Genomic DNA, 12,456 nt, shown 5'->3' with positions numbered 1-12,456 from the left:
CTGGGACTGCATCGAAACATTGCAAACCTGTACAAAATGGTTGCCAAGCCATCAAGAAACAAATCAGTCATTCTTAGGAATTTTAATCATCACTTCACCATCTTCTTTATAATCCTGCCTATATCCTAACAGTTAAGGTGGTAAAACCATGGCCTTAACTATTAGAAGATAGCAGCCTGCGTGGGACTCGGACAAGCCAATTCCAAAGATGTGTGGGTTAGGTGGGTTGGCCATGTTAAATTGCCTCTTAGTGTCAGGGGGAATTAGCTAAGGTAAATGCATGGGGTTATGGGGATAGGGCCTGGGTGGGATTGTGGTCGGGGCAGACTCGATGGGCTGAACGGCCTCCTTCTGCACTGTAGGATTTTATGATTCTAAACTGCGTTGGAAAATCCCAGGTTCAGCTACTGGTCTTTGTTGAATTAGAGCAGGGCTGCTATGATACGTGTCACCACCCCTGAGCTAGGAGGGGAAGAATAGGTTGTGTTCCTGATCACTGGCTTGCAACTCCACCTAGAAAATGAACCCATGCGAGGATAGAATGGAACTTGTCTGAGAGGCCATCCAGGGTAAAATAGCCTGCTATCCCTCGGTATTTAGGGCCACACGTGAAGAAACACCATTTATGATTCCAGGGATAAACAACTAAAGCTACGAGGAGAGGTTGGGTCTGTTTTCCTTGGAGAACAGAAAGCTCTTGGTAGAGGTATTTGAGATCCTGAGGGGTATGGACGGGATAAATAGTGAGGAATGATTCCCTCAAAAGTGTACATCAAGAACAAGAGGGCACAGATGCAAAATAATGGACAAAAGAGTAAAAGTGATGCGAGGAAGATATTTTTCACCCAGAGGGTGGTTTGAATCTGGAACAAACCTGAGAGGATAGTGGAGGCAGGTTTGATCGAGGTATTCAAAAGGGAATTGGTATCATAAAAGAAATAATGGTCAAGATTACGGGTGAAGTGAGGGGAGTGGGACTAGGTAGATGCTCTTTCAGAGAACCAGTACAGACTCGATGGGTCGAATGGCCGCCTCCTGCACTGTAAAGATTCTGTGATATTGCACAAGGTATCAACCGCAAGAGCCACTATCTTCGAGAGGGAAGAAAAGACTAATCTCTGTGTTATGTTGTAACTTGTAGAACAAGTGCCATCATGACCTGTCGGGGATGGAGAATTCTCTGAACATCACAAATTAATTTGCTGAATTGAATAATACCAAAATCAAAACATTTCTGGCAAATAGTAATGCAAGTCCATCAGAATTTTAATGCTTAAAGTGTGTTCTGTTCGCGAGCCGGAGTTGTGGCATAATCGTACTAAACTTTATTTAATCTTAAACATTACATGCTGGTGTCATTTCTTTGCTTTCTTTTCTTACAACGCCTACAACTTTCACAACTCCTATCAGAGGCAGGGCTGTGACAGTGTCAGTTCCTTACACGGATTGGTTGTAATATGCCGCAGTGGGACATTACCCCTACTGATTGGGTTTATCCCCCCACTGATTGGGTTTATGTCTTAATCACGTACAACCTATTGTATTTTTGGTGATGTCATATACTTTAACTTAGTTCCACAACACCTGCTGCTGACCACAGCAGTTGTAGACAGTTAGCAGAACCGAGCAAGTCTCATCCCTATGTTCGACCTTTGGCAATGTGTCGAGACTCAAATCAAGTCTCGGCGTGTAGCTCAGGAATTCTTTGACATCAGCAGTATAGCACACACACACACACACACACACACACACACAGGGTTGGTTCCTCTTCTGATTGTTACATGCAAGCAGTTTTAGACATTAATAACCATCTACTCCTGCAGTGTAAAGTCGGTTGAATTGAATTGAACTCCGTTCTTGGGGGAGACGGATGGTGAAGCCACTTGTTTTTATGCTGGACTGTGGCAGGAAATTCCGTTTTTATGAAAGAACAATAATGTAAATCCCTAAGATATTTGATATGTTGCAGGGCAAAGTTTGATTAATTGGAATTTTAATGTAAATGAGAGTAGCTGCAGTTCATATTACTGCGTACAAGAATTGCGTATAGGATCATACAATTCTGCAACACCAAATGATGCCATTTGGCCTGTCTTCGAAGCGCTGACTCTGTAAGAGCTTGCCATTTAATTCCATTCTCCTGCCTTTCTCCCACACCCTTTAAAAAAATTCAAACATTTATCCATTCCCTTTTACACAGTCTTGTGAATTCTGCTCCCACTCCTGTCCAGTGTCTACTGTCTAACTCTATAATGAAACTGACGGACTTGCGGCGCTACACTTCTTTTACACAGGCTCGGCTCTCTCCAGCAGTTTAAAAGAGATTAAGATATATTTGATTAGCAATTTATCTTGCAACGCATGGGTGATCTCCCCATACACAGTGACCGTGTACCCTACGTACTCCTCCATTCGCAGTCTTCACTATATGATGGGGTCTGTTTCATCTTAGCATGCGCAGTGTGCTAGTCTTTTTGCACAGCGTGCATGTGTATAGACTTTGTTTTGTCCCCAGCTGCCTGTCATAAAATTCTGATGTCTCTCCTGTTTCCTGGCTTGTTGACAGGCACAGTGTCACGTAGTAAACATTTGTTCCCTGTTAACCCTGTTTGAACATACAGTAATAACTAGGGACAAAGCCTTTGAATCCTTTGTTGGTAAAGAAGTTAAAACTTCAAAGCTTGATTTTTTTTTTAAACTTTGTTGCTCCTTCCAGCCTTCAGATGGTTTTGAAAGTGAAGCCACTGTTCTCCCTAATCGATTCCAGATGCACGGAATCTCAGCCAGTGTTTCATTTCCCGGGCAGTCCAGGGTAATTGCTTTCTGCTTTGCAGTGGCAATCCTACAGTACCTAGAGGATTGCATCATGCGGATTTGGTTTTTATTTCAAACTATCGTGAACTACCTTAGGGGTCTGGGTTCAACCCTCCTGGAATCTATCAACCAGCCCCCCACCCCCCATTACCACGGTGCCCCTGTTCATAGATTTTCGAATTAGATTACACACTTAATTCCCAAATATGTCAGTTTCCACGCTGTGCTGATTGGCTTTCCAATCTTTTGATTTTTCGCAAGAACTCCAGGACCTTACACAAGTGGCCATTCTTTGTGTGTAAGCTCTGACAATGAGGGGTGACAGGCATTGCCGCTGAGACCAGACCCTATGATTTGCCATGTACACATGCACGTACACTTTCCAGCGCCGGATGTCTATCAACGGCAGGGATCATCACCATTATTTTCCTTTCCTTAGCCCACGGGTGCAAAGGCAATTGTAACTTCCCTATTTGTTCCCTTACTGGCTGAAAATAACATGATTTGGTGTTTGGTTGTTTTGTGTTGTTCTTTGGAGGAGGAATGATCCCAGAAGCTTTGTAGAATCCATACAGAAGAGGCCGTTTTGGACCATCAAGTCTGCACCGACTCTCTGACAGAATATCTCACCCAGGCACTCTCCCCTGCCCTAACCCCATAACCCCACACGTATAGCATGTCTAATCCATCTAACCTACACATCTTTGGAGTGTGGGACGAAACCGGAGCACCCAGAGGAAACCCACGCAGACACGGGGAGAATGTGCAAACTCCACACACAAAGTTACCCAAGGCCGGAATTGAACCCAGGTCCCTGCTGTGAATCAGCAGTGCTAGCCACTGTGCCGTCCCTTTAGGGAGCACTTCTCAGCAAAAAATCTAGTCAATCAAAAAAAAAATTTTCCTGACAGGTTTGTACAGCCTATGTTATGGTTTGTGACAGCAATGTACTTTTTATTTGTTCGATGCACAGTGATTTACAGCCACACTGTTAGCGCAGTGGATCTGATGTGGCAACTGCAACAGCCATTTTGAGGCAATTGTTTTCTCAAGTGGGCACTTCCTCTTTCTACCCACATCCCACCACCCAAACGAGGCTCCCTCAGCAACAACTTACAATCGTCAGTGAGATGAATAACCAGTTAATCTGCTTTTTGTGTTGTTCTTTGGGGGACGAATGATGACCTGAACACCAAGATAATTAGTTCTTTTTTCAAATAATACCATAAAATTGTTAACATCCATCTAAACAAACAGGTGGGACTTTGATTTTGCATTTCTTCCAGAGGGTACCTCTGACAAAGCAGCAGTCCCTCAGTGTTGAACTGCACTGCTAGCTTGCTGTGCTCATATCTGAGTAATGTACTTGCACCCTCAGTCTTCTGACAAGAGTTGACAATGATTTGATTTGATGTGATCTATTATTGTCACATGTATTGGGATACAGTAAAAAGTATTGTTTCTTGCCAGCTATACAGACAAAGCATACCGTTCATAGAGTACATAGGGGAGAAGGAAAGGAGAGGGTGCAGAATATAGTGTCACAGTCATAGCAAGGTTGTAGAGAAAGATCAGCTTAATACATGGTAGGTCCATTCAAAAGTCTGATGGTAGCGGGGAAGAAGCTGTTCCTGAGTCAGTTGTTTTCAGACTTTTGTATCTTTTTCCTGATGGAAGAAGATGGAAGAGAGTATGTCCGGGGCATGTGGGGTCATTGATTATGCTGGCTGCTTTTCTGAGGCAGCGGGAAATGTAGACAGTCACTGGATGGGAGGCTGGTTTGCGTAATGGACTGGGCTACGTTCATGATCCTTTGTAGTTTTTTGCGGTCTTGGTCAGAGCAGGCGCCATACCAAGCTGTGATACAACCAGAAAGAATGCTTTCTACGGTGCATCTGTAAGAATTAGTGAGAGTCATAGCGGGCATGCTGAATTACTACCAACCATGCCAAAAGTAACATTTAAAATTTTGGGGTTATCTTAACTTTAGGATGATGGTGTAAAACAAACAATATCAAATTAACTGTGCAATTTGTGTATCTCACTGGGAAGTCAATGGAATGTAAAATCGGGCAGGATGAACATTGGGTGACTAACTCGCTAACCTGGAGACTCTTGTCGCTTACAGCAAACTCATTGCAAAGTGGCAGGGAAAGGCAGCAAGGCAGCTGCTGCCTCACTCTGGTGCGGTCCATGTGCATTGGAAAAAAGACTTGCATTTTTTAGCACTTTTCATGACTGCCAGACATCTCGAAGCACTTCACAGTCAAGGAAGAAAAATAATGTATTTAAATGGGGGCAGGAAAATTGGATTTATCTAGAGGAAGACAGAATAGTTTAATCTCCACTGATAAATAAAGTGTTTCTCAAAATTTGCTTTGAAAGTTCATGTAGAGTTCTCAGACTAGACCTAATTTTAAAATTTAGCATGGAACCAAAGTGTAAAATTCCTGACGGTTCCTATTGGCACACAGGTGATTACACACTCACAGGAAGAAAGCAGTGCTTGCAAGAGCAGAGGTTGAAAAATGTTCATAGAATCATAGAAACCCTACAGTACAGAAAGAGGCCATTCGGCCCATCGAGTCTGCACCGACCACAATCCCACCCAGACCCTACTCCCATACCCCAACATATTTTACCCACTAATCCCTCTAACCTACGCATCTAAGGGGCAATTTTTTTTTAAACATGGCCAATCAACCTAACCTGCACATCTTTGGACTGTGGGAGGAAGCCGGAGCACCCGGAGGAAACCCACGCAGACACGAGGAGAGCGTGCAAACTCCACACAGACAGTGACCTAAGCCGGGAATCGAACCCAGGTCCCTGGAGCTGTGAAGCAGCAGTGCTAACCACTGTGCTACCGTGCACAGTGATTGTGTCTATCCCCTACACTTAGTGGATAGATTCACCAATATCCTTTAGGGAAGGAAATCTGCCGTCCTTACCCAGTCTGGCTTACATGTGACTCCAGACCCACAGCAATGTGGTTGACTCTCAACTGCCCTCCAAGGACAACTAGGGATGGCAATAAATGCTGGCCCAGCCAGCGACACCCATGTCCCACAAATGAATAATAAGAATAAAAACCAAGGCCAAAACTGGACGGCATGGGCAAGTTGGGCCAAAGGGCCTGTTTCCATGCTGTAAACCTTTATAACTCTCTCTCTATGACACCTATGATAGGCATACTCTGCCAGCAGATGGGAATGCCTGATCACAGATTGTACTTGCTATCCGCACTTTCAACAGAGTATATATTTATGATTGAGGAATGAAATTCCCCTCCGTTTTACAGAAACAAAACACTGTCCAAAGTTAGCAATGCTCTGTACCCACACCAGCTTTTGCACTAATTTATTGATGGGGAATTTCACTCACTGATTAATTATTAATATCACTTCTCCCCTGTCTTTCCATTGACTAAAGCTATCCAAATAATTATGTTTTAAATGTTATGTTGCTCAAAATGGATCTAACTAAATGCTGTTACTTTTCCCTTTCCAGTTTCATTGCTGTGGAACAGATAGACAGTTACTGTGTTCTCATCTCCTCGAAGGCAGTCTACTTTCTGAAGCATGGCGAATATATTGACAGGGACGCCATTTTCCTGGAGGTCAAATATGATGACCTGTACCACTGCCTCATCACAAAGGATCATGGGAGGGCATACTTACAGCTGACAAAGAAAGCCGAAAGTTCGAGCAGCGGTGTGGCCATACCTGGGCCATCACATCACAAGCCAATGGTGAGTCTTGTTCCCTGTTCACCTGAGATGCGAGACAAAGAAGGTGACAGGTTCAATTCCACTGTCTGTACTGAACTGTCTAATCTAAGCTGGGACAGCAATCAGGGTGCTCCAATTGGTCCCTAATGACCTGAACTAGGGACACAGAAAATATCAGGCAAGCTTCATACTAATCACTATGCAGTGGCCAGTGCTAGGGAGTGCAAATATCTGGTGAGACCGGGGCTCACGTCTGATTTTCCCCCGAGATTGAAAGTCTTTTGACAGTCTCTCTACAGGTTCACACATAACGCTTGACCACTCGTGTAATGTAAGACCATAAGACATAGGAGCAGAATTAGGCCACTCGGCCCATCGAGTCTGCTCCACCATTCAGTCATGCTGATATTTTTCTCATCCCCATTCTCCTGCCTTTTCCCCATAACCCCTGATCCCCTTATTAAGCAATATATCAAATTGCTGCCGCACCAGTGAAACCCACCTTGGGTGACTGTCAATGTGGAGTTTGTATGTTCTCCCCATGTCTACGTGGGTTGATTGGCCATGCCAGATTGCCCCTTAGTATAAGGAGGTTTAGCAGGGTAAATACATGGGGTTACGGGGATAGGGCCTGGGTGGGATTGTTGTCGATGAAGGCTTAATGGGCCGAATGGCTGCCACCTGCACTGTAGGGATTCTATGATTATGAACCTCAACACCTTGAGGAGAAGAAAGAAGGAAATGTGGAGATGGTGGAGGAGTGTTTTAAGTACCAGGGTTGTCCAAACTGCAGCTCTCAACCCCTGGCAATCTGACCCGCCAAAATCTAAGCAAATGGATTTCCTTTCCACGTATATTTCTCAGTTGCTGTCCAACAGTTAAAATTTGGGGGATAAAAGGTTTGGAAAGGGCCGTTCATAGTGAAATGGTTTCATTGATGACCAGGTTCTAAATCAGAAGATCTGCCGGCTTTTGTAACTTTGGGATAAATGTAAAATAATGGGGCTTTAGTTTTAAACTGTGAGGGGCTCAGGCTCGCATCAGGATGGCACAGTGGTTAGCACTGCTGCCTCACAGCGCCAGCGACCCAGGTTCGATTCCCGGCCTCGGGTGTCTGTCTTGTGTGAAGTTTGCGCAATCTCCCCATGTCTGCATGGGTTTCCTCCGGGTGCTCTGGTTTCCTCCCACAGTCCAAAGATGTGCGGGTTAGGTGGATGGGCCATGCTAGGTTGCCCCTTAGCAGGGTAAATATGTGGGATTACCGGGACAGGATGTGATTGTTACTGGTGCTGGCTCAGTAGGCCAAATGACCTCTTTCTGCACTGTAGGGATTCTATGATTTGATGGATCTATTTAACCCACAAAAAGAAAAAACTTGGACACTCCCGCCATTGGCTCACCTAAGTACGTTTTTTGGTTCCTAAAATGATCAACCGTAAATTAGAATTCTCTTTAATTCAGTTGGCTCAATGCCCATATCTTTGAATAATATAAGCGTAGGCGATGGCCTAGTGGTGTTATCGCTAGACAGTTGATCTCAGCTAATCTTCTGGGTTCAAATCCTGCCACAGCAGATGGTGGAATTTGAATTCAGTAAAAAATATCTGGAATTAATAGTTTACTGATGACCATGAAACCATTGTCGATTGTCGGAAAAACCCGCCTGGTTCACTAATGTCCTTTGGAAAAGGAAATCTGTCATCCTTCCTTGATCTGGCCTACATGAGCCACAGCAATGTGGTTGACCGTCAACTGCCCGGTGAAGTGGGCTAACAGGCCACTTAGTTTTATCAGCGATTCAAGGCGGCTCACCACCACCTTCTCAAGGGTAACTAGGGATGGGCAATAAATGCTGGCCTAGCCAGCGACACCCAGGTCCCACAAATGAATTTTTAAAAAATATAATCTTTAACATTTTGATTTGATTTATTATTGTCACATGTATTAACGTACAGTGAAAAGTATCATTTCTTGCGCGCTATACAGACAAGACATACCGTTCATAGAGAAGGAAACGAGAGAGTGCAGGATGTAGTGTTCACAGTCATAGCTAGGGTGTAGAGAAAGATCAACTTCCATAGATTAGTAGCATTCTGTGTTTCTCCTCGCCTGATTGGTGTTTGCTCAAACACATGTTTGTGGCTCCAGGTCCACGTGAAGTCAGAGACGCTCGCACTTAAGATCTCGCAAGAAATTAACTACGCCAAAAGCCTCTACTATGAGCAGCAGCTCAAGCTACAAGCCAACCAGAACCAAGAAAACCTGGAGCTGGACTCCTAGAAGCCTTTCAAGTAAACAGTCACATACAACAAAGTACTGTAACAGACAACACTGGTCCCAGTGTATAATAGTGTATGAGCCGGAGTCTCGTCAACTCATTTCCTTTGAACCTCATCATAAAGCCTCCGTTGAAACAAGCAGGTGAGGAGGGACTGATGGCTTGGTTTTGGGGACAATTTATTACAGGGATCTGTTGAGGAGCAGGCACTGTTCAAATTGTATTTTACATTTTATATATTGTATTTACAGAGCAAAAATGTGACAAGAGTTGAGAGTTCTTTATATTTTACTAATCTGTACATACCTGTAATATTACTTTTAATGTAAATACTTTGAAGAATCTCACAGGAGCTGTTGTGTACAGAAGCTGCACTCACTACCGGCTGCAGCGTAATGTAAGAGATTTCTTTATTGCACTAGTACTATGCATAAACGTACTTGATTACTCAGGGCAACACAAGCCCCCTGGAGTGGTCAGGGAATCTGCATATGCAAAAAAGAGTCACCAAGCCTCCTCGCTACTCTTCTCAAACCCATGGTTCTCATCAAACTTAGTCAGAGTCACTGTATGTGCAAATTCGTGTGCAAGAAGGATTGTTGGCACATGCAGGGAAGACCAGTGGGCTGAGGGGGGGGAATGATATATTTACAAAGTGGGTATGGAAAGTGTTGTGTTTCTATGGAGCAGTATTAAGAAGTCACTTTTACAATGACGTGTGGGAGACTGAGTCAAGGTGAGGCGATTGCTGCCTTTTGAGTGACAAGTGGCTAGGTCAACCAGGGCAGACATTATCTTGTACGGCCATAAATTTGAGCCTGAGGCAATGTAATGTGAAGAAGTGTTCTATCTATCTTTCTTCCGTGTCTTCATTTGGAATAAAGCTAATGCCACCTGTGTGCACCCTCCTCCTCACTGTCTGCCTTATGTCAAAGGAGCACAATATTGGAGTAAGGAGTGGATTGGTGTCTCTCTCTGCTTGCAGAATGCAGTACAGTTTCCTGTTGAGAAATAGCTGTTGAATGTGGTCAGATTCTAATGGGAATCAGGACAAGTATATGACAGGGTAATCTGTGTAACCACAACTGCACTGAAACTTATTGTACGTGTACTGAAAGTGTACATTTGTTGCTGCGTGTACTCAACATGACGTTTGTAGTACTACAGTTAGGTAGTTAGAGCTCTCTAGAAAGGAAAGACTTTATCTGTAAAACCCCAATTATAATACAGTGGGGCCTTATCTCTGCACTGTACACAGAATTGTATTGGACAAATTTCTATCACTAATATTTTCTCGTTATTGCACAAGGAATCAGGAATTATGCATCATGGTATTCAGTTGGTTTGGTGAAGAGGACTGAGTATTAGAGTGGACCACCCTGTGTTTTTGAACTGGGCAATTGAGTTTAATGGCTGCCTGATAAATTTGAAGAATGCACAAAAATTAGACAAGACTCTGCACACATGCAAGCATCCCAAGTGTTTTCAGACTGAACAGAACATGGCCACACTGGAGAGAGAGGTGTACCGGCCTGTTCAGACATAGACTGTGTTGCACAGTGGACCTCTGTAATCTGATAATGTTTGGGAGTCACCAATCAGCCTGCTTCACGAGAGACCTTGATCAACTTGCTGCACAAAGGACTCTCTAGCAGACTGGCTGAAGTCCCTTGTGCAGCAAGTTGTGGTAGACTCCGGCAGAACTGTGTGGGTAGTTGTTAGATACCTGCTTTCCTTCTAAGGCATCACCTTTGAGATTATTTTACAAGTTTTTGCAGGTTTGGCAGAGGGAGGGCATGAGTTTAGGGCGAAACAGGTTCATAGTTTCCTGGGAGGGACATATGACAAAAAAGCTGATTCCGCCCCCTTCCCAACCTCCACCAACATAGTTGATTTTTTGTGAATTTTTATCATAAAATAAAATGAATTATTACAAAAGTAAATGTGTTTTATTTCAATACATGAGACAATATGTGGCATTTTGTAACTCTCTTAAGACTGACCCGGGAGCACTTGTCATCATCTGGGACTTAAATCACAGAAATCATATTAAAACGAAATTTAAGTTGAAAATCAATCTCTGAATCTAGCCCAGGTAGAGGACTTAACACTGAGAGCTGGACAGCTTGACATGAACTTGGGAGGAGTCGCAATCTAGTTTCGAGTGACACCACGCAAAAAGGCCACTTTAGCAGTCAACCATTCATCTCACTCTTAAGAATGCAAGAGATTGACTGGTGTGGAAAGTGGCAGTGTTACATTCTGCAGGAAGAGGTGCATTTCTGCCAAAGTACAGAGCTAGGTGGGACAGAGGAGCTTTACCTTGCATCTGCTCCTGCACAGTACAGGACTTGGAAGCGTACAGAGCGATCTGCTGGGAAATTATTCTATTCGCATACACAAGGCCCCTGACTTCCAAGTACGAATATTCAAATAGTGTGCCATCTCCTTGGTCAAGAATGTTTTTGTCCTGAACCTCTTTGTCTAACATGCAGTGGAGATAGATGTAGCAGTGGTTCGGGATAATTTGAAGGCAAAGATGGTTGTACCTGGGCGCCGGCTGACTACGGAAGACTAGCAGTCACCTGGGAACGGAGAAAACATCAACACCATCCCTTCATCCTCTCCCCATTGCTACTGCCGCCAACAAATCCCATTCCAACGAAAGTATGCATGCATTTCCGCTATTTTCTCCTCCCTGCTCTCTCAAACTGTTGGGAAGAGAAGGTGCCTGGTGCTGGATTTGTTCCGTGGTTTAAACAGGGAACTGATTTTAGTTGCAATTGAGCCGAGCACACCAAGGAAATATCGCATGCAACATCAAAACACGAAAACATTTAAGATAGAAAGGGAAGTGATAATAAACTAATCGCTTATACACAAAAGGGGATCAGTTTCAGACGACTGACGGACAACTAAACCTGACTCTTGTCTGTAAAAGGAAAGTTGCAACAAGTCCAGGAAACGATAGACCAATTAGCTTAATGTCAGTAGTCGGAAAATAATGGAATCCTTAATAAAAGGTGTCATAGAAAAACATCTAGGAGCTGAAAATATAATGAGCAGTCCCCACGGATTCCAAAAGGGAATGCTTGAACTACCTTACTGAATATTTTGGAGAAACGCAATGGAATAAGGGAGGCTCGGTGGTTAGCACTGCTGCCTCACAGCGCCAGAGACCTGGGTTTGATTCCAGCCTCAGGTGATTGTCTATGTGGAGTTTGCACATTCTCCCCGTGTCTGTGTGGGATTCTTCCGGGTGCTCCAGTTTCCTCCCACACTCCAAAGATGTGCAGGTTAGGTTGATTGGCCGTGCTAAATTGCCCCTTAGTGTCAGGGAGATTCACTGGGTAAATAGGTGGGGTTACGGGGAGAGGGTGGGATTGTTGTCAGTGCAGCCTCGGGATTCTATGAATGAATGGACATAATGCATCAGATTTCAAAAAGGTCTTTGATAATATAACAAAAATATATAATAATAGGCTCGTGATTAAAGTCCAAACATGAAGAGTTAGGGGTCAAGCGGCAGAAGGGATAGCAAGCTATCTAAAAACAGAGTGCAGGGTTTGAATGTGGTAACAGACTGGCAAAAGGTGGAAAGTGATGTTCCATGAGGATCAGCACTGGGACCACT

At 43.9% G+C, this 12,456-nt stretch overlaps 1 protein-coding gene across 6 annotated transcripts in view; it reads left to right on the top strand.

Moving 5' to 3' along the window:
* The window catches only part of vps13d (vacuolar protein sorting 13 homolog D), a 270,660-nt gene extending 259,907 nt beyond the window's left edge, over positions 1–10,753 (top strand). For all 6 annotated transcript variants that reach the window (XM_078239047.1, XM_078239044.1, XM_078239046.1 and 3 more), the window contains 2 exons: positions 6,325–6,565; positions 8,693–10,753. In XM_078239047.1, the coding sequence (XP_078095173.1) occupies positions 6,325–6,565; positions 8,693–8,824 (373 nt within the window). In that variant the 3' untranslated portion in view covers positions 8,825–10,753. The remainder of the gene's footprint in view (positions 1–6,324; positions 6,566–8,692) is intronic.
* The last annotated feature ends 1,703 nt before the right edge of the window (positions 10,754–12,456 follow it).

The sequence above is a fragment of the Mustelus asterias genome, chromosome 22 (assembly GCF_964213995.1).
Source record: "Mustelus asterias chromosome 22, sMusAst1.hap1.1, whole genome shotgun sequence".
Lineage (NCBI taxonomy): Eukaryota > Metazoa > Chordata > Chondrichthyes > Carcharhiniformes > Triakidae > Mustelus > Mustelus asterias.
Note: the sequence above shows the minus strand (reverse complement) of the source record. Positions and strands in the feature narration are given on the sequence as shown.